At 40.7% G+C, this 25,094-nt stretch overlaps 1 protein-coding gene across 2 annotated transcripts in view; it reads right to left on the bottom strand.

Annotated features, from left to right (window-relative positions):
- LOC149232033 (chlorophyll(ide) b reductase NOL, chloroplastic-like) overlaps positions 1–25,094 on the bottom strand; it is a 444,638-nt gene that overhangs the window by 230,727 nt on the left and 188,817 nt on the right. For both annotated transcript variants that reach the window (XM_089379335.1, XM_089379334.1), the window contains exons 5-7: positions 931–998; positions 770–818; positions 568–653 (exon numbers count right to left, since the gene is read on the bottom strand). In XM_089379335.1, coding sequence (XP_089235461.1) covers positions 568–653; positions 770–818; positions 931–998 — 203 coding nt within the window. The remainder of the gene's footprint in view (positions 1–567; positions 654–769; positions 819–930; positions 999–25,094) is intronic.

The following is a 25,094-nucleotide window of genomic DNA, read 5'->3' on the forward strand; positions in this document are numbered from 1 at the left end:
AGACTGAATAAGGCAATGACATTTGGGAGAAGACTCAGGCTGATCCTAAACACACAGTGAATGGATGGGGGTTACAAAGACTCTCCTAACGCAGGTGCTATTCCAATTGTCGCTTGACATGACATTGTGTGTTGGCCAACCAGCCTAGATGCTCTATATAATTTTCCTCTAGTTCTATGGTTTATTAGTCTGTACAGCCTTAATAGATAACATTTATTTTGGTCCTATGTTGCAACATTTTGATATGTTAATCAGCACTGTTGATTATTGGTTTTATGCTTATGGAAGTTATGTTTGTGGGCCCCTTTTTTGTATAAAATCCATGTATTATATTTTGTATTAATAGAAATGGGAAGCTTTAAGAAAACGTTAGTTTGAACAAAGGATCACCTTTGTCTTTTTCTTCACTCTACTTGGAAGGGTGCAACAACTATTCTTGGTACAAGGAATCTGGTGAGCGTAGCAAACATGGAAAAAAGGCAAGAAGCTACATCATGAAGAGAAAGATGCAAGAGAGGAGTCGAAATAAATACTACCAAATATCACTGCAGTTGAAATCAATCTCACCTAGGAGTTGGACTACCATCAGCACCAGCTCCATCAATGTTAAATATATGACCCCCACGAGGTTGACCCATCATCATCATTATTGCCTGCTTTATGCCATGACTGACTATACTTAATGAAAGCTAGCACTATCAATTAATTATATGTTAAAAGTTGTAAGATCTGTTGAGTACTAAGTTTGATATAGTCAAGTGGAGTTTACCTCTCTGCAGCAAATCATTGTACCCAATGTATTAGTTGTCACAACTTCCCTGTTGATAGAACCATTTAAAATTTAAACTAGCTTACATCAGTAGAAGAAAATATTAGCAATACCAAAACAGAATTTTATCCTCAAATATGTCCAAAAGATCAATGTCTTACATGAGTGCTTCATCATCCGTCTCCACCAAAGGCTTATAACTGTATGCATTTGAGCCTGCATTGTTTATCTGCAATACTTGCACAATGCGATTAACACTTCAGCAAATGATAAAGATTATTACTTTTAGAAAAAAGTATAGCAGAATCCAGAGTGCCTAGTTCGTTAGACGGTATAGTTCCACTTCATCATTTACTGTCTTATATCCTCTCTAAGAAATATTTCAATATACATAGGTAAAGCAAAATATGCCTATGTAATTTTTATTTTATTTTTAAGAAGATTTATGAGACTATTAGAGATCGGACTAAGTTGAAAGCATTCTATTGCCTTGAAATTTTGAACTGAAACAGAAACTTCTTGAGGATATACATAATGATACATTGCCGGAAGAGGTGATTAGGGTGGAACACCCACTCAGAGGTATGGAGGAATAAAGAACCAAGGGACCCAAATCAGAGACTGTTTACAGTGGAAGGAAGAGGGTGATGAGCCTTCCAGATATTATTTTGATTTCCTCATGCATAAAAATGCTTCAAAGAGAACTAGAGGCTTAGGAACAGAGGGGTTTCTAATAAAAACTTAAGATCAGAGATATCTTTTGTTGATTTGGGGTAGCATCGGATGTGCTTTAGCCACGAAATTTGGTGGAGAGGTTGGGGCACATGAGATCTCCAATACCCAGAAAGGGTTTGGGCATATTCTAAACGGTTCAAGAGATATTAAAATAATTAATATTTTTAAGGGAGTCCCTAAGTCTAAACTTAGGGAAATTAAAATATTAATGTGGATTAATATGAAACTGTGTTAGAATGGTCCAAAAGACAAAGATCAAGCCAGATCTAATCTTAGTCGTTGATTAAGTACTTAATCTCCACCGTTGATATGTCAATGAGAAAAGTATAAGAGGAGGCTTGATGGTCACTTGGAGAGCACACTAGAGTGATCAGTCATTCTATTCTCTAGAGCGGCTTTGCTAAGAGAGATAGAATCAGTGATCGGAGTTGCAGTGGAGGGGCACTGAGTACAGAGAGACAGCGAGGTAGAGATAGTGTCGGGAGAGCAGCGCAAGAGGCAGAGAGTGACGCAGTAGCAGCCAGGGCCACGCAGAGGCAGCCGGGAGCTGCGCAGTACTTTAGAGAGGCCAGTGTTGCTGACGCAGAGGGCCAAAACACTGACGAGAGGGCCAGAAGGCTGACGCAAGGACTCCTAAGGCTGACGCAGACCCATTCAGGGTGACGCAAGGCCAGCGCTAGGCAAAGACTGATGCAGTCCAGAAAGGCAGACGCTGGGGTTTCTGGGGCAAATTGGAGCTGAGGAGCTGCCGAAAGGTGTTTCCAGGGTTTCAGCCGGGATATTTGTCTCAAATTGAGAGGTATTACTGCCAAGGAAATTCTCTGTTGGGTAAGCCAGATTTGGCACCTATATTGTACTATGATATTGCTTAATAAGAAAACCCTCAGATAGCTGCACCAGTTTTCCCACATTGGGTTTTTCCGGGGACATTGGTCCAAAAATAATGGTGTCATTTGGTGTGATTGTTTCTGTTTCCTTCAGTTGTTGATCTGTAATATGTTGAGCATGCACTAGTGTTTATTTTCAGTATTTACATTGTAAATAACTTGTTAAGTAACGGAACAAGTAGGTAGGAATAAATCAGATAAAGTGCATGGAGGGTTTCTAACTGGTAGACTTAGAAACTTCAACATGGTATCAGAGCGTGATTGGTTGGAATTTCTAAGTCTACTAGTTAGAAACCCTCCATGCACTTTACTGATTTATTCCTACCTACTTGTTTCGTTACTTAAAAAGTTATTTACAATGTAAATACTAAAAATAAACACTAGTGCATTCTCAACATATTACAGATCATCAACTAAAGGAAACAGGAACAAGCACACAAAATGACACCATTAGTTTTGGACCAATGTCCCCAGAAAAACCCAATGCGGGAAAACTGGTGCAACTATCTGAGGGTTTTCTTATTAAGCAATTTCAGAGTACAATCTGGGTGCCAAATCCGGCTTACCCAACAGAGAATGCCCTTGGCAGTAGTACCTCTCAGTCTGAGATAGATGTCCCGGCTAAAACCTTGGATAAACCCTCCGACAGTTCCTCAGCTCCAATCTGCCCCAGAAACCTCAGCGTCTACGTTTCTAGACTGCGTCAGCCTCTCTTTGCCCAGCACTGGCCCTGCGTCACCCTGAATGGGTCTGCGTCAACCTTCTAGCCCTCTGCGTCAACAACGCTGGCCTCTCTGAAGCACTGCGCAGCTCCTGGCTGCCTCTGCGTGGCCCTGCATGAGCCTTGGCTACTACTGCATCACTCTCTCTGGCTCTTGCGCTGATCTCCCGGCACTATCTCTGCCTCTCTGTCTCTCTGTACTCACTGCCCCTCAGCTGCAACTCCGATCACTGATTCTATCTCTCTTAGCAAACCCCGCTCTAGAGAATAGAATCACTGATCATCTGGTGTGCTCTCCAAGTGACCCTCAAGCCTCCTCTTATACTTTTCTCGTTGACATATCAACGGCCAAGATTAAGTCCCTAATCGATAGCTAAGATTAGATCTGGCTTGATCCATGTCTTTTGGACCATTCTAACACAGTTTTATATTAATCCACATTAATATTTTAATTTCCCTAAGTTTAGACTTAGGGACTCCATTAAAAATATTAATTATTTTAATATCTCCTAAACTGTTTAGAATCTACCCAAACCCTTTCTGAGTCTTGGAGATCTCATGTGCCCCAACCTCTCCACCAAATTTCGTGGCTAGAGCGCATCCGATGCTACCACAAATCAACACTCCCCTTAGCGAGGACTATGCTCTAGCAATACTCCTCACTGAGTATTACTTTGATCATCTGACATCAATCCCTATGCTAATGCTAGGCTTGCTGCCCACCATACTCTGCACTGGCGCATCCTATACTGCTACCCATGGCCCTGCCACTTCCACTGTTGCATCCGTACTGCAACTCCCTCTGCATCCGTGCTACTGCTGGTCCTTTCTCCCAACACTGCATCCGCACTACAACTCCTCTCATCATGCTGCATCGTGCTGCCCACTGCTACACTGCGACTCAATTGGGCTAAAGACACCCTATGATGCTGAAGCTCCCTCTGCCGCTGACAAGTGCTCCCTCTCTGACCTCTGCGCTGATGCAACAACTCCCTGCATCTTGCACTGTTGCACACCTCTCTGTGCCATCCTACGCTGGTGCAACACTCCCGTGCCTCTCGCACTGTTGCAGCCTGCTAGCCTCGCGTTGTCTTGGGAATCCTGCACTGTAGCTCTCTCCACTGCTCCATCCGCATCCGTCTCTACCCACATCAGCTAGTCCTGCTACTACTCTTCGGGGCTCCCATAGCAAGGTCTAATCCAAGACGTTGGATACCTTGAGGATCTTGCCCCTCATCACCTGTAGTCCGTCTAACTACAACTCGATGTCTCCCACTCAAGTGGTGTGTGTGCACTCATGGCACAGTCATCGTCTGTCTCCACTTCTTTCTCTGCCCTTGCTGGCGTTGCCTTAGTCTCGGAAGACTCTCCCTTATTCTTCTTCCTTGAACACTGGGTCGCATAATGACCCAACTCCCCACAATGGAAGCACTTGATCTTGGAGAGATCTTTCTTCTTCCGTTTTTCTTGCTTTCCCTCAGATGCTAGGGCAACATCTTCCTCCTCCTCCTTTTTGACTCTGATCCCCTTACTACTGCTTCCTGCCTTTGTCTGTCGTCTGATCTCTTCTTGGCGAAGAGCCGCCCACATCTCATCCCAAGGTGGAAGTGTCCCTCTGCGCAGTATACTCTAGACAAATACCTCCCAGTCTTCTCAAATTGCATCCAAGGTTGCCCTCACCATCAATTCCTGATCCGACATGGCTTCTATGGAAGTCAACTGATCTCGGATCTCATTCAGTCCTCCGAGGAAGGTGTCTATCAGTTCTCCCTTCTTCATCTGATTTGACCTCATCTGATTTTCTAGTAACATCCTTCTCTGCACAGAAGTATGTTGGTACAATTTCTTTAGGGCCTTGTTAGGATATTCCGACACATAGGAAATAGTTAAGTATAACTTGGTCTAGTATAGAGTTAGGTAAAGTGTGTTTCTTTACTATGTACATTTTGTAACTTACAATCCGACGGTCACGATATGTAGTGATCCGACGGTTCATTCTCTCCTCGGTATTACCGACACTTGATCCGTGGCTTAACACCCGATTGGTCCATGATCTCTATTTAAAGAGCATGGAGAGTCATTTGTAGGGTAACCGTTCATGAGAGAAGCTTATGTAAATTTTCATTCTTTTTATTAATATATTGCCTGAAGTGGCCGCATTGGCTCAGGCCGTCGACTGTTTCCCTCTTTGAGGGTTTTAACCACGTCAAAATACTGGTGTATTGATCTGTGATCTGTTTGTGAGCGGTGTCCTTTGGTGTTCTGTCTGAGGAACTTACCCTGTAAATTCCTACATGGTATCAGAGCTATTTGAGGGCCGCGTTCATTGGTGATCCAAATCTGAAGCCAGTAGAACTGCATCCGACTGTCGTTTCCTAGATCTACTGTTTCTGACTACTTTCGGGCCGAGAGGACTGCTCTATTGTGTTGGAAGCATCTGTTCCAGTGAGGAACCCCTTTCGTTTCACGCGAAAAGGTTTCTGGTAGCCCTAGGTACGTCATTTTTAAGATCTGGAGGTATACAGTGTTTATTTGCAGTTTACAGTTATTTTCTCTCTGTTTATTTCAGTTTCGGTTTATTTAGCTTTTTGTTTTTTTAATTACCGGATCTATACCTTTCATTTCTGCGTATGCTCTTTGCCCCGCGACTCTGTGCGATCTGGGCAAATCAGAAACAGAAAGGAAGGATTTTTCTCATGCGTATGCTCTTTTCCGCTGCGCCTTAGTGTAATCTCGGAAAATCAGAAACATTGAGGAAAATATTTAGTTTCCGGCTAAAGCTAACTTCAAGCTTTTGTATGTCCGTGTTGGGTTTTGTGTTTTGTGTTTTGTAGGGAAAAAGGGCTTTCTCAAAGTAAGCACGCAGCCCAAAGCTTCAGCGACTAAAAAAAAAAAAAAAAACCCCCTTCCTCTTTTCCAAAAATTACTGAACTTTTAGTTTAGCTCACTTGGTCCAAAGCTACTTTACGAAAGTAGAGGTCTTGAGTTCAAGTCTTCTTTTTGTTGAGCTAATTAGATTAAGTTTGGAAAGGGGGTTGATTTTTTTTATAACATTATTATTCATTTCCGCACATTCCCGCACTTCATCGGCATCTTCATCAAATTTTCTTCAAAAAGCCATAACTTCTTCATCCAGAAGCCGTTTTCAGAGCCGTTTTTTTTGAACCAGCCTAAATTTTCGAGATCTTTCCATTGGAACACTTAGTTTCAGCATCTATAGCTTCAGTTTCTGTTAAAATGGAAAGTCCATGCCAAGTTATTCTTGACAGCACCAACTAATTCCAATGATGGTCCTACATTGTGGATTTACTTAGAAGTAAAGGTCTCTACAGAATAGCCTCAGGCCAAGAAACCAAACCGAAAGATGAAGATAAGGCAGCTAAATGGGAAAATAGGCAAGATCAAGCACGAGGGTTGATAGCGATGTCTATTTCTCCAGATCTTAAATTCCATATTGCAGAACTTGATACTCCTGAGGAAGCAATGAAACAGATCACAAAAGTTTTTGGAATTAAAAATGAACTTAAAGCCCATCAACTCGAAAATGAGTTGCTTACATTGGACCCCAATAATTTTTCTTGCATTGAAGATTTTTCGTCCAAGTTCAAGACCCTTAGACTTCTCTTGGAAGGTGTTAAGGTTAAGAAAGAAGATAGTAACCTTATCTATTCCATTCTTACTAAGTTGGGACCAGCCTATTCTGTGTTTGTTTCCACCTTCCATTCTACAAGAGAAGCCTTCATTTCTCAAGGACAAGCCTACAAGTCTCCTTCCTTTGATTCCTTTTGTGATTCTTTAATAAGAGAACAAGAAAAACTCTTACACCTTGGTCTTCTTCATCTTGGAAACTCTTCTAAGAAAGTGTTAGCCGCCCAGCAGCAACCAAATTCAAAGAATCCTAAGAAGTTGTATCCTAAAAGGAATGGTCCTAAAGCAAAAAAGGGTCCTAAGCAATTTCAGCCTCAAAATGAAAAATCATTTCAACAAAATGATAAGACAAATAAAAACAAAGGGAAGAAGACTAATAGACATTGCAACTTTTGTAATCGAGATGGCCACTTAGAATCCAAATGCTTTAAGAAGATGGAAGCCTTGGAAGCAGCAATGAAGAAGCATAACATCCATTTGGAGCACTCTTCAACTTCAACTTCATCTTCAGGAATAGCACTTTCTGCATGTGGTTGTCAAGCATCTCGGTCTGGCTATGCACTAAATGTATCTTATTCTTCTCATTCTCATGAGTGGCTCATTGATTCTGAAGCTTCTTATCACATGGCCAAAAACAAAGCCATGTTTTCTTCTTTAAATGATTGTAACACCAAAAATATATATGTTGGTGATGATAGATCTCTTAGTGTTGTAGGGACTGGAACTGTTCATATAGACAATGGTCAATTTAATGATGTATTATGTGTTCCAACCTTATCCTGCAACCTTCTATCTGTATATCAGATAACTCATTCAGGTGAAGGTAAAATCGTTGAATTTTCACCTCACGATGTTGTAATTAAGGACCTAAGAAATCCTAGACAGATTTTAGCTACTGGCATTGCTGATGATTCTACAAGGTTGTATAAGTTTCACAACTTTGGGTCATCAAATCTTCCCTCGGTATTTGTTGCTCATAACGATGAAGTCAGCAAACTTTGGCATGAGCGATTTGGTCACTTAAACTATCGCTCCCTTCAGAATCTATGTAAAGAAAATATGGTGACAGGTCTTCCAATGGTATCTTGCAGAGATGGTGTTTGTTTTGGATGTGTACTCGGAAAACATCATCGGGATAGTTTTGAAAAACGTGCCTCTTGTCACGCCTCAGCGCCTTTACAGCTTGTGCATAGTGATTTATGTGGTCCACTTCCAGTTGTTTCATTCTCTGGCTACAAGTATTTCTTAACTTTCATTGATGATTTATCCAGACGCACTTGGGTATACTTCTTAAAACTCAAGAGTGAAGTATTTAACATGTTCTTGGCCTTTAAGGCCTTTGTTGAAAAACAATCTGGACATCAAATTCTTAAGCTAAGATCTGATAATGGCGGAGAATATGTCAACAACAAATTCATCAACTTTTGCACTTAGAATGGAATTCAAATGCAACATACTGTTCCATATACTCCACAACAAAATGGTGTAGCTGAAAGGAAGAATCGCACCTTAAAGGAAATGGCTAATTGTATGCTTCAATCTAAAGGACTTGGTCTTAATTTTTGGGCAGAAGCAATTAACTGTGCAAATTACATAATAAATCGCACTCCTACTAAGGTTTTAAAGAATATCACTCCAGAAGAATCATGGAGCTCAATTAAACTAGATGTAAGTCACTTTCGTGTTTTTGGAAGTGAAGCATGGTCCCATATTCCAGATGAGAAACATAAAGCTTTAGAACCTAAGAGTGAAAAATGTATTTTTGTTGGATATTCTGAAGATGTCAAAGGATATAGACTTATTCCACTTAATTCCAAAAATGTTATCATTAGAAGAGATGTAAAGTTTGCTGAAAATATATCGGCCTACGAGCCTAGTTCGGCGGATGTGCCACCTCTCCCTATCTCTTCTACTTTTGAAAATATTTCTTCATCAGATGATGAAAGCGAGGATGAAAATCCTCCCCCACCTTCTCAAGGTCCTCCTTCAGCTCCTCAGCTTCCAAAATGGGTCCGTGTTACTCGGGATGCAACAGGTGATCTTGCCGATGATCCTACAGATCAGCGACGTACACGTTCTTAGTTTGATAGAGCCTCTTCTTTACTGGCTCAAGCTTCAGTGAATTATGATCCTGACACCTTTGCAGAAGCTTCAGGCCATCCAGATTGGGAAGCAGCTATGAATGAAGAATATCATTCATTATTGGCAAATGATACATGGGATCTTGTTCCTCTACCAAAGGGACGAAAACTTGTTAGATGCAAATGGGTTTACAGAACCAAGTATGGACCAGATGGGAAAGTTGATAAACATAAAGCTCGTCTTGTTGCTAAGGGTTTTTCACAAGTTGAAGGCATTGACTACACTAAAACCTTCTCCCCTGTTGCCAAAATGAACTCTATCTGCCTTGTTCTTTCCCTTGCTGCCTCTTTCAAATGGGAAGTCCATCAGATGGATGTTAAATCTGCCTTCTTGCATGGGGACTTGCATGAAGAAATCTATATGGAACAACCTATTGGCTTTATACAAACAGACTTCAGCCTTGTATGTCGGCTTAAGAAATCCCTTTATGGTCTCAAGCAAGCTCCTCGAGCTTGGTATGCCAAAATGGATAACTTTTTTTTAGAAAATGGCTTTTCTAAGTGTCATTCTGACAATACTGTCTACACCAAGAAAGTGGGCAAGTCTCTTATCATTCTTGTTCTTTATGTTGATGATCTTATCCTGACTGGTAGTGATCCCAACCTTATAAACCATGTGAAGTCTAGCCTTAAAAGGAAGTTTGAAATGACAGACTTAGGACACTTACATTATTTTCTTGGTCTTCAAGTCTTGCAATCCAAGGAAGGTATTTCCCTTTCCCAGTCCAAGTATGCCTGTGATATTCTACGCCATTTTCACATGGAAGACTGTAAGCCAGCCCCTTCTCCCTTTCAGTCTGGAGTCAAACTTTCAGTCACTTGTACTTCTCCTGAAGTTGATGCTACCTTATACCGTCAACTTGTAGGAAAACTTTTGTATCTAACCCATACTCGTCCTGACCTTTCCTTTGTCGTTGGCCTTGTTGCTCGGTTTATGCAAAACCCACGCCTCCCACATCTCATTTGTCGTTTCCTTCTCGGCAATGTGTGGTACTACATGGTCCTTGACCCTATCAAGGATGATGCTCTTGGCCCTCGCCATTGCCTCCTCGTACTTGTCATTCTCAGCTGGGTCGACTGGGATAGCTATCGTCTTCAAGGCGAAGTGCTTGACACGATTTCTGTCAAGTACGGATAAGATTCTAGCCTTCCACACTGCGAAGTTTGAGGCTCCATCTAGTCTCTCCTTGTCTCTTACTCTGTGTAGTGCCATGCTGCTCTTCTACTTCCCTCCTGGAAGTTCTCGATGTGACTCCCTCTGAGTCTCGATTTCCCTCCTAGAAATCCTTCTGCCGATGTCGAGATGCCCCCTACTCTGATCGTCTGTGCAACCGCACCACTGATCCGGATTTCTCAGCTAGAAACCCTCGGTAGCAACTCCCTCTTCATTAGCCTTGCCCTGTCAGGTATTGTTCTGACTATAGTACCCCACCAGCTCCACTCTGCAACTTTCCCACAGCCTCCTAAACCCCAACAACCTGAAGGTGAGAGCTCCTAGGCTCTGTGCAATCCCGGCACCAGCAGCTCAGCCTCCTTAGCCAACTACATCATAGCCCTCTGCGTGGCTCTGTGTGATCCTCCCTTTGCCTCTTCGCTGCCTCTTCCTGGCTCACCCTTGATGATGCAGGCACTGCATCACCCTTCCCTTGTTGCTGCTCTGCTAGGAACAACTTTTGTCACTCGGGACAGTTGTTTTCTGTTGCTATTGCTTCGCTCGACTGATGTCCTCAGTTCTCCTGTGATCTGCAACCACCCTCTGATACCATGTTGGAATTTCTAAGTCTACTAATTAGAAACACTCCATGCACTTTACTGATTTATTCCTACCTACTTGTTCCGTTACTTAACAAGTTATTTACAATGTAAATACTAAAAATAAACACTAGTGCATGCTCAACATATTACAGATCATCAACTAAAGGAAACAGAAACAAACACACAAAATGACACCATTATTTTTGGACCAATGTCCCCAGAAAAACCCAATGCGGGAAAACCGGTCCAACTATCTAAGGGTTTTCTTATTAAGCAATTTCATAGTACAATCTGGGTGCCAAATCCAGCTTACCCAACAGAGAATGCCCTTGGCAGTGGTACCTCTCAATCTGAGAGAGATGTCCCATCTAAAATCCCGGATAAACCCTCCGGCAGTTCCTCAGCTCCAATATGCCCCAGAAACCCCAGCGTCTGCCTTTCTGGATTGCGTCAGCCTCTCTTTGTTGATGCAGAAGCATCTGGACATAGCCAACAATGTGATTGTATATTCACATGTTGTGACTAACAAGAGATGAATTTCATTGACCTGAGTGGTCAAAATTCAATTTTAGTAGAGACGGTTGGATCTCTCGAAAATGATCTTTACTTCATTATTGTAATAATTAGAATATTGTATTATTTTTAGACTAAGGGATAAGTTGTTAGCATAGGTGTGTAACAAAGCTTGAGAATAGAGATTTAATTGTTAGATTGATTAAAATAGAGATCAAGTTGTTAATGCAGTTAGAATAGGATTTGATTCATAAAAGGAAAATGAATGTAATGACAGAGGGGTAAGAGATTGAGAACAGAGGGAGTAAGCGAGAGTTTGAGTGATAGATAGGGTTTAAGATTGAAACAGAGGTCATACAAATTGTTGTAATCGAGCCGAGAGGGCCAAGACTCTGTAATTTCCATTTTGTTGAGTAATTGATTGAAGTGTGGTATTGCGTGTTAATCCTGGTGCAGAATTTCATTTATATTTGTGTTATCAGCGTTTTGGACCCGAATCGAGTATTTTCCTCTATTTTAACGCTTCATTGATAAATCACAGGGCTTATGTGTTTTATCGTTAATCGTTTCCGATTCATGTTTAAGGTTAATATTGTGGTTAAAGCGCTAAACCTTCCTTAAAGCGTCTTTCTTAAAGTTAAGTAATAAGCACGTGGGTTGTATTTGATGAGCGGGAAGCGGTATCTCGCGCGCCCAAAAGGTGGTAAGTAGTATTGTTCCAAGTCCGCGCGATTAGCCTTAGCGCTCGACACATAGCAAATGGAGGAAAGAGAAAACAACTTTTCTCGCGTGCTCTCAATTTGATAATGACCGTGCTAGAGTCCGTGCGAGATTGCGCGACGACCGTTGGATCAAGCGGGGTCAATCGACGGTGGTGATCATCCGGCTAGTTGGCGCGTGATACGACGCGATAGCCATTGGATCTGGGAAGGTGAAATCGACGGTACAGATCGAAGCGCTCGCTTCTGAGGAAAAGTTAAGTGGGACCGGCGGTGATTAGTTGGAAAAGCGGGACCCTCAGGGAAAAGAAAGCCACATACAGAATCTGTTTAAGCGAAGCTGATTGGTTATAAAGTTAACCATTAGTCTATATCCGACTACAACCTCATTTCGTCAACCTTCTGCATCATTTTGGTATCAGAGCACAGAGATCAAGTTTTGTTGCAGTAAACATGCCACCGAGGAGAGGAGTTGGCATAGGTCGAGGAAGACCTGAAGCAAATGCAGTTCTACTGGACGAGATCTGGAGTCTGCATACAAGGATGGATACAATGGAGACTGCTCAGAGGAGAGCACCTGATGAAGGAGTTGCCAGTGCTGCAGAAGAATCTTCTGAGGAAGAAGAGGAGGAAGACGAAACTAACAAAGTTATCAAGATGTTGGCTAAAGTAGGTGGAAAACCAAAGGTGGAAATTCTTTTGTATGAAGGGAGTCTCAATGCAAAAGAGTTGATGGACTGGATCAGTTCAGTGGACAAGTATTTTGACTATGAGGAGGTTGATGATAAAAAGAAGGTGAAATTTGCAGTTACCAGATTGAAAGGTCATGCAGCTATTTGGTGGGATGAACTACAAACATCCAAAACAAGAAAAGGAAAGTCCAAGATCAAGCAATGGGATAAAATGGTAAGCAAATTGAAAGCTAAATTTATGCCAAAAGATTATCAGTTAAATCTTTTCAGACAATTGCAGAATTTGAGACAAAAAGGAATGACTGTCAAAGAATATACAAAAGAGTTTTATAAGTTGAGTATTAGAGCAGGACATGCAGAGGATGACATGGAGAAAGTAGCCAGATACATCAATGGCTTGAGATATGACATACAGGATGAGATCAGCTTGCTGAGTCTGAAGACAATTGAAGATGCCTATCAAGCAGCTTTGAAGGCAGAAGAGAAGATGTTGAGGAAACAAAATCAGAGGAACAGAGGGAAAAGTTCAGCAAGAGGTAGAGGAACTACCAGACCAAGATTTCAGCACCATCAGAGTGAAGCAGGAAGTTCAAGTAGTAGACCACCACAGAGAGGAGACTTTAATAGAGGAAGATTTGCACCCATAGGAAGAGGCCGAGGAAGAGATATTCAGTGTTATACATGTGGAGAATGGGGACATGGATCATGGGATTGTCCTCATAATAAAGCAACAAGTCAGAGGAATGTGAATGTGGCTGAGGCAAAGGAAGAAAAACCTCAAATTGCAAACAAGGAAGAATCACCCGAAGAAGGAGAATCTTTGTTGTTGAAAAGGGTATTGCTTAAGGGGTAGAAAGAGACAGGAGAACCAGCTCAGAGAAAAAGTTTATTCAGAACTACATGTAAGTCCAAAGGAAAATGTTGTAAAGTGATAATTGACAGTGGAAGCACTAATAACCTTGTTTCTACATAAATGGTGGACAAGCTGGGTCTAGTGACAACAGTACACCCTACTCCTTACAAAGTGTCATGGCTGCAAAAAGGACATCAGATTATTGTGACAGAACAATGCAAGGTAGAGATACATATTGGTACTTATAAGGATGTGATATTGTGTGATGTAATACCAATGGATGTATGCCATGTGTTGCTGGGAAGACCTTGGCAGTTTGATCAGAAAGCTATTCATGATGGAAGAAGGAATACTTACACTCTAGAGAAAGATGGAAATAGACATACACTGCTACCATTGAAGGATGAAGTAGGCAAAGAGACACCTCGAAACAATGTTACGCTGATGAGTGGAAAGGAGTTGTTGCAAGAAGTTGGAAACGGTGAAGAAATGCATTTTGCTGTCATAGGGAGACCTAAGGTAATTTTAACTTCCACAAACTTAGATGATTTGCCTGAAGAAATCAAAACTCTGTTGAATGATTTTGCTGATATTATTGTGGATGAGTTGCCAAATGCATTGCCACCAATCAAGAGTATTAGTCATCATATTGATCTAATACCTAGAGCAAGTTTGCCAAACAAAGCAGCATACAGATTAACTCCTCAAGAGAATGCAGAAGTTGGAAGACAAGTGCAAGAACTGATGGATAAGGGATTAATCAGAGAGAGTCTTAGTCCATGTGTTGTACCAACAGTACTCAGTCCAAAGAAAGGAGGTGAATGGCATATGTGTACAGATTCCAGAGCCATAAACAAGATTACTATTAGGTATAGATTTCCTTTACCACGCATGGATGATTTGATGGATTGTTTGAGTGGCTCAAAGTATTTTACTAAGATAGATCTGAAGAGTGGATACCATCAAATAAGAATTAGAGAAGGAGATGAATGGAAGATTGCATTTAAAACAAATAGTGGGTTGTATGAGTGGTTAGTGATGCCTTTTGGACTCACTAATGCACCTAGCACTTTCATGAGATTGATGAATGAAGTCTTGAAGGAATATGCAGGCAAGTTTTTCATTGTTTATCTTGATGATATTCTAGTTTTCAGTAGAAGCAAAGAAGAACATCTGGAGCATCTTAAGTTAGTTTTAAGAACTCTGCAGAAAGAGAAACTACTGATAAATTTGAAGAAATGTAGTTTCATGAAAGAAGAATTAATCTATTTGGGATTTGTAGTTTCTAAAGAAGGTTTGAAAATGGATCCAGAGAAAGTCCAAGCAATTTGAAACTGGCCTATTCCAAGAAACATATTTGAGGTAAGAAGCTTTCATGGTCTTGCAAGTTTTTATAGAAAATTTATCAGAGGTTTTAGTCAGATTTGTGCACCAATTCTTGAAACAATCAAAGAGACTAATCAACCATTCAAGTGGACAGAAGCAGCAGACAGAAATTTTAAGTTGTTGAAGCAGAAAATTACAGAGAAACCAGTTTTAGCTTTACCTGATTTTGGGAAAGTTTTTCAAGTTGAAACTGATGCTAGTGGAGTTGCAATTGGAGCAGTTTTGAGTCAAGAACAGAGGCCAATAGCATACTTTAGTGAGAAATTAAATGAAGCTAAGAAGAAGTATTCTTCTTATGATAAAGAAGAAGAGTAAGGGAGAGTCTTCCGAGACTAAGGCAACACCAGCAAGGGCAAAGAAGGAAGAGTTGACAGACAATGATTGTGCCATGAGTGCACACACACCACTTGAGTGGAAGTGGGGAGACATCGAGCTATAGTCAGGCAGACTACAGGCGATGAGGGGCAGGATCCTCGAGATACCAGCCTCTTGGATTAGACCTTGCTACGGGAGCCCCAAAGAGGAGTAGCAGGACTTACTGAGTCAGGTAGAGATGGATGTGAATGGAGCAGCAGAGAGAGATACAGTGCAAGATTCCCAGGACAACGCGAGGCTAGAAGGCTGCAACAGTGCGAGAGGCACGGGAGTGTTGCACGAGTGTAGGATGGCACAAAGAGGAGTGCAATGGTGTGAGATGCACGGAGTTGTTGCAACAGCGCAGAGGTTAGAGAGGGAGCACTTGTCAACGGCAGAGGGAGATTCAGCATCAGAAGGGTCTCTAGCCCAACAGAGAGGTCAAATTTGGGAGATCAGTTACTTACTTCTCAGTAACTTAGTTGCAGTGTAGCAGTGGGCAACACGATGCAGCATGATGAGAGGAGTTGCAATGCAGATGCAGTGTTGGGAGAAAGGACCAGCAGCAACACGGATGCAGAGGGAGTTGTTGTACAGATGCAACAGTGGCAGTGGCAGAACCATGGACAGCATTACAGGATACAGCAGTGCAGAGGATGGTGGGCAACAGGCCTAGCATCATCACAGGGACCGACGCCGGATGATCAGGGTAATACTCAGTGAGGAGTATTGCTAGAGCACAGTCCTCACTAAGAGGGAGTGCTGATTTGGGGTAGCATCAGATGTGCTCTAGCCACAAAATTTGGTGGAGAGGTTGGGGCACATGAGATCTCCAATATCCAGAAAGGGTTTGCGCAGATTCTAAACAATTCAGGAGATATTAAAATAATTAATATTTTTAATGGAGACCCTAAGTCTAAACTTAGGGAAATTAAAATATTAATGTGGATTAACATGAAACAGTGTTAGAATGGTCCAAAAGACATCGATCAAGCCAGATCTAATCTTAGTCGTTGATTAGGGACTTAATCTCGGCCATTGATATGTCAACGGGAAAAGTATAAGAGGAGGCTTGAGGGTCACTTGGAGAGCACACCAGAGTGATCAGTGATTCTATTCTCTAGAGCGGGGTTTGCTGAGAGAGATAGAATCAGTGATTGGAGTTGCCACTGAGGGGCATGAGTACAGAGAGACAGAGAGGCAGAGATAGTGTCGGGAGAGCAGCGCAGGAACCAAAGAGAGTGACGCAGTAGCGGCCAGGGCTCACGCAGGGCCACGCAGAGGCAGCCAGGAGCTACGCAGTGCTTCAGAGAGGCCAGCGTTGCTGACGCAGAGGGCCAGAAGGCTAACGCAGGGCCTCCTGAGGCTGACGTAGACCCATTTAGGGTGACGCAGGGCCAGCGCTGGGCAGAGAGAGGCTAACACATTCCCGAAAGGCAAACGGCGAGGTTGCTGGGGCGGATTGGAGCTGAGGAGTTGCCGTAAGGTGTTTCCGGGGTTCCAGTCGGGATATGTCTCAAACTAAGAGGTATTACTGCCAAGGAAATTCTCTGTTGGGTAAGCCAGATTTGGCACCCAAATTGTACTATGATATTGCTTAATAAGAAAACCCTCAGATAATTGCACCGGTTTTCCCACATTGGGTTTTTCCAGGGACATTGGTCCAAAAATAATGGTGTCATTTGGTGTGATTGTTTCTGTTCCTTCAGTTGTTGATCTGTAATATGTTGAGCATGCACTAGTGTTTATTTTCAGTATTTACATTGTAAATAACTTGTTAAGTAATGGAACAAGTAGGTAGGAATAAATCAGATAAAGTGCATAGAGGGTTTCTAATTGGTAGACTTCGAAACTTCAACATGTTTCAACTCCACTTTCAAAACCTTTTTCTGAATACCCCTTAGACAAAGCAAGTTATTAAGACTCAAAAGGCTTGCAGGGGGTTGTCCCTACTAAGGTGTGGAGCAGTGAACAAGATATGCATGGAGCAGATATCACTGAAGAGGACCTCCTCGAAGAACTGAATAGGATGAAGGATAGGAAATCCCTTGGTATAGATGAGCTTTCTTGTGAATTGTTTAAAATCATGTGAAAGGTTGTTGGCGATGACATGTTACACATGGCCTGAGAACTAGAAGTGCGTAGAATGGGGAGGATGGGGCAGCTACAAAGTCAAATCTTGATCAAACCAAAGTTATCAGAACTGTTCAAGAACAAGAGAAGGAAACGTCGATGGAAGGTTGTGTTGTCAGCAAGAAACCTTAGCCAATTGATGGCTTGAGGGTTGAGATCTTTGAGAGTGTAAGTGATCGTATTGTCCCTTCAACATTACTGCAACCTGGTTGGCCTGTGGCCTTTTTACCATAAGGCAAGTCTTGATGGTTTCACTTGAATTATGTTAGGTCCCTATACTACTAGTGTAACCCCTTATTGTTATTAGTGCAACCCCCTTATTGTATTATTATGCCCATATAGTCCCCATGTTGTTATTATTATGCCCCATAGAAGGCCCACTATTGTTATTGTTGTGCCCCTCCAATATTATTGTTATGTAGGCTCTGATTGTATTGGTACCCCTTAAACTCATATATATAGAAAGGAGGTCTTGTCATTTGGATCATCCAAGAATTATTCATTTCTGTAATGTAAAGGAGGTTGCCCCCTCGAAGCAGGATAGAAAAATCACCCCACAATTTTCTACGGATCAAACTTGACAAGCACCTTGACTTCCATAGAGCTAGTTGGGCATGTTACCTACCAAAATGGGTAACCGCATAGGAGAAAACTTTTCTCCTACATTTGACAGCCAACCAACCAGCAACTCCTAATAGCCACCATTTGACGATGATCTTCCATGTGCCTCCACCATTTTCATCATTCATATGTCTCCCCATCTGGCATTACCACTTGGATGAAAGTGGGCTTCTATTCAAAAGGCATTTCGATCATTTTGCAATCGAGTGTTTATACTTGTTTGTTTTGGGCATTTAGTATGGATAAAGGGGTGATCTAGAAGATTGACCAATCTTGATTGTAAATCTGTTCTCTCACCTTACTAGGGGGTAATCTTTAGCCCTAGTCCAGTGGGACCTCACTTAAGGCCCTATGGTTATATGAACAACACTGCTTGGAAAGCCCAGATTGAGATAGCGTGTTCATTATCCCCTATACCATACTTGACACTTTCCATCATGCATTACAAGCTCCATATACCATATCCATTCTTCGAGTCTAACTTGTCATTGGTTCTTTGGAATTTGACACCTGCATGTCCTCCTTGTGTAGGGCCAAAAAACATTGTTGTGGAAGTTAATGCAACTAAATAAATGAAAAAGCATATCATGGCCACAAAAAAAAAATCAAAATGCAAAAGATGGTCGGGACATAAGTTAGCACGTGGGCAAAATCCTAGTATGGGCTCTACCCTCCTCATTAGCCATCACTTGGTTCCTGAGCGCATAATGCTTCATTACATTAAAAGGAATCGTTGCATGTCCCAACCTTGGTGAGTGTTGACCACTACCGGTCAACTACCCATGCAGTACACCCCCTTCTTTTTGCAAAAAGGGGTAGCACCTGATCGACGTGTCCGTGCCATCCTGCAGTCATCAGCAGCTTGATCTTTTAATTGTAAACCCAGTCTGCATGTATGAATTGTAAATAATCTTAGCAGATCTGAGTCATGTATGTAAATTGCCTAGGTGGCCCTAACTTTCTAATGATAATCTACGTCCCGGAAGGTTTTTTGTCTCACCGATCTATGATCAGCAGAGTTTTCCTTCAACCTGACCCCAAAGCCGGGATGCATTTTGTCATTAGAACTTTAGGAGAATCCTAGTGTGTTAATCTGCTAGATTATAGTTGTGTCGCAGAACTGGGTGATTTATGAGAGTCTATGATAAAGGGGTTTTCCCCCTTAAGATGTAAATTGTAAAAGTCATGATGTAATGTGTCTTGAGGGTTGGAAAATGTTTTAAATCCCCTCATGAGTCCTAAGTCCTAGGTCCTAGGTGATGTTTCCAAAGGCTTAGTTCGATAATCCATTTAAGAAAATAAATAAAAATTAAAAAATTAAAAGATGAAATAAATAAAAAATTATAAAAAATTATAAAATAAAGCAAAAACCCTAAATAATAAAATAATAATATTTTAAGTGAATGCATGCAAAATATCATTTTTTAATAAATCGACGGATGAGATCAAGAGATGTCTTGATCCTCATCAACGGTCGAGATCATTTCAACATGGATCACTCGAACTAGCCGTTGGGATCATTTCCTTTAAGTAGGGTGCTAGGGGTCATTTTCAGATAATTGGATCTGTGAGTCTGGTACTGAAGAAGCTCTCTTGTAAACTGTTTCTGGTTAATAAAAGAAGACTTTGGGGTCCAAATCTAGCTGGTGTTACTCTCTGGAAATGCTGTGAGATTGTTTAATTTTCTGCATATTTTATGTTTCAGCCATTAATAATAGCTTATTGTAGAGTATTGTGAGCACAGGTATCTTGTTCACTTGCTAGGGTTTGAGTGGTGTTAGGGTTTCTGAAGTAATGGCAGGTATCTCCATTACTTTTTGAGATCTAGCAGCATTTTTGCCCTCTTTACTGATGGTTGAAGTGAGCTGTGCAGGAAAACTCTTACTGAAGAAGATTGTCGGGCGTTAGGGGAAGTTCTCGGCTGAACTAGCCAACTCCCGCAAGCATTTTTTGCTGAGCCCAGTTGGATTTGACCCTGGGTCTATCATTCAGTTTATTTTTCCTAATTTGCATGAGAAATTTTCTGAAGTTCTTCACAGTGAAAATCTGAAATCTTTGTTCTTTAAAATATTTCTGTTCTTATTGCTGAATCTCGCTGTTAAGGGACCACAATTTGTAAATTAGCCAGGCTGTTCTGGGGTTTTCAAAATTTTGTTTTATACAGTTTTCATTAGGGTTTTTTCTTTTAAGTTGCAGGTACAAGGTTTTCCTTCAAGGTTTTTTTCTGAATGAGAAGGACAGAAAGTTTTGTGATCTAACCACCTGCCAAAACATTGCCACCTGGTGAACTGACCCTGCGAAAGCCTGCGGATCAGTGACATTGTGTGTGTAAGGTTTTGAAGAAGTAGCGTGTAGCTGCCACTGGGAAATCTTCGTGGGACTGCAAGATCATTATCCGTCGTCTGAGTCTGGAAACTGCCGGCTCTAAAAGGATTATAATCTGCCATCAACCGTCTGCTTATCTCCACACAACTCACGGGTTTGCATGAGGAGATTTCTGGACGTGCATTTTTCTCATCATCGTCAGTTCCCTGGAAGCTGCACGCTTCAGATTGCTTAAACGATTCACGTGAAAAGTAGTTGCTGCAGCAAATGCCTGGCATAACTTGTGAAAAAGTCAGATAAGAGGTGCAGTGGCAGCCTTCGACATGATCAATCATTTCAATCAACCAGCAAATCTGATCCAAACCGAAATCATTCAACGTAGAATTGATCAGATTGTTTGAGTATATGTTCATTGTTTGTGCCTAAGCTTAGTCACGATCTCTTCCGTCATTCGCACACAGCTCCGCTCAGATCACAACGTTTGCATATTTCCCTAATCTCATCAGCACGCAGAAATCGATTTGTATTTTGGAATGCGGTTCAGCAGTGTTAGAATCGTTCCATTCATAAACAGGGGATGCAGCTCGAAATCACCTTCATTGCCTTTGTCTGAGGGTTGAACGCACGTCCTTAGGTCATCTTGGCAAAGCATTTTAGATATCAGTGTTTTCTCGAGGGTGAAAATTTCTTCTCTGCGGTAGCTCTCCGAAACGCGATTGCAGTTTTCCTCATGATCCGCGGCGTATGGTAAGGGTTTGGTCGTTTCATTTAGTCCTTTGGTTTAATTCGCTTTTCAAATTTTTTACGCTTAGTTTTGATTTTAGATTTAGATATTTTTTCGTTTTGGTTTAACAGTTTAGGATGTATGAAGTTTTATTTTTGTTTAAAATTTAATTTGGCTCTATTTTAACTTTATCATTCAAATAAATTAAAAAAAAAAAAAAAATATTAGTTGTAATTTTATTATTTTGGTTTAGAGTTAGGTTTTAGTCTAGATTTCATTTTTAAAAGTTTTGTTTAAGAAAATAAAAAAATAAAAGTTCCTTTTAATTAGCCTTTAATTTTAGATTTCAATGGTTTTTAGTTTAAATAGTTTTAACTTTTTAATTAAAATCATAAAATAAAAAAAAATTAAAAAAAATAAAAAAATTGAAAAAGTATAAAAAACATTGTGGAAATTTTCTTGTTTGCCAGATCCAGTTGTTTTCGGAAAAATATTATTTTGAGATTCAAAAATACTGATGTGGGATAAATGTTTTAGACGAATCTGTACATGAATGATCATCTTAAAGGTTAGCTGGTATCTGGTTAATGATTCATGATTTTGCGTGGTTGTTTGAAAGCATTCATCTCTTTTAATTACTGAATATCGTTATTGAGCTCTGGTCATTATAAGAACTCTGTGTGTTTATCGAATATCCTGCATCTGTTCTAGTCATTTGATGATGAATGATTGCTACACATCGTTTACATTTCTGAAATATTTACTAAGTGATCACTTAAAATTTAATCTCTTAAGGCACTGGTCTTTTAACTTCTAAATCCTTCTGGTGCTTATCATATCGTGTCTCGTGCCTCCCAGCCCAACTGTTTGGCAGTTGGTCTTCATTATCTCAAAGGGTCTACCCCCCTTAGCCGCGGGAGACAGGCTTAAACAGAGGGATCGGGGATCAGAGTGACAGCCCCCGGTCTGAGGGTGTCGTGTCAATCCGCGCGACAACATTTTTTGGCGCCGTTGCTGGGGACATTGTTTTCTCGGCATTTCAACGACAATCACCCTTCTCATTTCCTATCTTTTCATCTGGCTCAGCAACGCCAACATTTTTTGGCGCCGTTGCCGGGGACACTTTTTCTCGGTGTTTCAACGGCTTTTCATCATTCATCGTTCATCTTTCTCATCTCTCATTTGCGCTGGCAGATTCAATCTTCTGGGTTATCATTTGGATCTTTTATTGCCTTATTTTTCGCCATATCAGTAGCATCTCTTCGGTTTGTTTCTTGTTTGGGTGGCGACTCCATTTTCTCATTTTTCCCAGACAAGGAGCCTTCTTCATATCTGCTTGTGGTTCCTTTTTGGATCTTAGAATCAGATTCATTGTTCACGTGGCGACTCCACTTCTTTCATCTATTGATTTTCTTGAGCAGAGGTCTCATTCTATCATCCTTTTAATCCCTTATCATTCATCATGGATTATTCATTTAAACCATGTCGTTTTACTGAACGTCTCCATGATTTTCCGGAAGAGGCCATTTCTAAATTACCTATTTTCTCGGGTGGTGATTCAATCGCTGTTAGAAGGCATCTAGGCTTGTTTACTCGCATAATGATCATATATTGTAGACCCCCTCAGTTTAATCATGAAGATATCAAAATGCGTCTATTTGTCCTTTCTTTAGAAGATGATGCTTTGAAATGGTTTAACAATTTTCCTAAGGATTCTTTCACTTCTTTACAAGACATTGTCAATGCTTTCAAAGATAGATATGGTTATCCAAACAGCTTGCCTTCTGCTTCTAAAATTGTGCAAAAGAAAGAAAGTAATCCTATTAAAGGTCCAGCTGTTGAAGAAAGATTTCAAGATCAGAATGTGTCATCCACCAGTACTATTGCAGATCAAGTCCATGATAGTGGAAAATCAGGGACAAATGACAATGAAAAGGAAGAGCAAAAGCAAATTATACAAGATCTAATGATGCTGGTGAAAAATATGGAAAGCAATCAAACTAATTATGTCAATGATGTGAAAACTTTATGCACCCACCTTGAAAAACGTAATAGGGAGATGGAGATTGTGCAAAATCAGCATGCTAAAGAAATTGAGGCCATGAAAACTAAGTATGAAACAGAAATTAGAATCATGCATAGCAAGATGTCAGGATTAGAGGAAAATATGGTGACCATGAAAGCTGATCATGATAGGGAAATTGATTCTATGCAAAACAAGTTATTAACTATGGATGAAGAAATGACTATCATGACGTTTGATCATAATAATCAATTGGCCACCATGCAAGCAAATCATAAAGAAGAAATAAACTCCATGCAGCATTGCTTGACGGACATAAAGGAAAAGAACGATAAAGTAATAAAAGATATGGAAGAACATCATGCCAGGCAAATCAGTGCTATAAAGGTTGGACACTCTAGTAAGATGGATGCCATTAAAAAGCAGGTTCAAAAGCTTCAACAATGGTCAGAGGATGAGAGAAACCAGGGGACATCAACAGATCATGAGCCTTCTCATTTGTTACAACAAGTTCCATCTTATTATGAGGAGGTCATTGATTCAATTGAAAGGTGGTTAATTGAAGGAGATCCAGATAGACTTAAAAACGACAAAGATCAGATGCAGGATAAAGAAAGACATATCACGCATACTTCATCTGATAGTTTTGAAATAGAAAGTTCCAGGTCATCAGTAATTCAACCTGCCAGAAAGAAGAAGCGCAAAAGAAAGAAAATGAGACGACGATTTGATGCATCAGATGATCGCGAGCAGCTTGATTTTCGGATAGGAAAAAGTCCTACCATATGCAAAATTGGACATGGCACATCCGACAAGTAGCCGACAGATTTGCCTGAAAGCAGGCAAATGCTCAGTATACACTATATTGAACACATCTGATGCCATGGGGCATCCTTTGTATCGTATTTCTAACCCTACTCCTTGTTTTTTTCCGCATTTTTATTTCTGTTTTAGGATTAGATTTACTTTTCTAGATAGTTAATAAATGAAGAGCTTTTATTTCTCCTGTGCTTAATGTATATGATGATTTTTGGGATGGACGCTACTTATTTCTATCTGTGTGTTGCGTGGATGCAAATTCTGGATTCTCACATTCCTGCAGTGCAGCAACGTGTCCCCAAGTAGAGCCAGATGTTGACCACTACCGGTCAACTACCCATGCAGTACACCCCCTTCTTTTTGCAAAAAGGGGTAGCACCTGATCGACGTGTCCGTGCCATCCTGCAGTCATCAGCAGCTTGATCTTTTAATTGTAAACCCAGTCTGCATGTATGAATTGTAAATAATCTTAGCAGATCTGAGTCATGTATGTAAATTGCCTAGGTGGACCTAACTTTCTAATGATAATCTACGTCCCGGAAGGTTTTTCGTCTCACCGATCTATGATCGGCAAAGTTTTCCTTCAACCTGACCCCAAAGCCAGGATGCATTTTGTCATTAGAACTTTAGGAGAATCCTAGTGTGTTAATCTGCTAGATTATAGTTGTGTCGCAGAACTGGGTGATTTATGAGGGTCTATGATAAAGGGGTTTTCCCCCTTAAGATGTAAATTGTAAAAGTCATGATGTAATGTGTCTTGAGGGTTGGAAAATGTTTTAAATCCCCTCATGAGTCCTAAGTCCTAGGTCCTAGGTGATGTTTCCAAAGGCTTAGTTCGATGATCCATTTAAGAAAATAAATAAAAATTAAAAAATTAAAAGATGAAATAAATAATAAATAATAAAAAATTATAAAATAAAGCAAAAACCCTAAATAATAAAATAATAATATTTTAAGTGAATGCATGCAAAATATCATTTTTTAATAAATCGACGGATAAGATCAAGAGATGTCTTGATCCTCATCAACAGTCGAGATCATTTCAACATGGATCACTCGAACTAGTCGTTGGGATCATTTCCTTTAAGTAGGGTGCTAGGGGTCATTTTCAGATAATTGGATCTGTGAGTCTGGTACTAAAGAAGCTCTCTTGTAAACTGTTTCTGGTTAATAAAAGAAGACTTTGGGGTCCAAATCTAGCTGGTGTTACTCTCTGGAAATGCTGTGAGATTGTTTAATTTTCAGCATATTTTATGTTTCAGCCATTAATAATAGC

This window comes from Pinus tabuliformis, chromosome J (genome assembly GCF_031772625.1).
Source record: "Pinus tabuliformis cultivar Carrire ecotype Pingquan chromosome J, CPIR1, whole genome shotgun sequence".
In the NCBI taxonomy this organism is placed as follows: Eukaryota; Viridiplantae; Streptophyta; class Pinopsida; order Pinales; family Pinaceae; genus Pinus; species Pinus tabuliformis.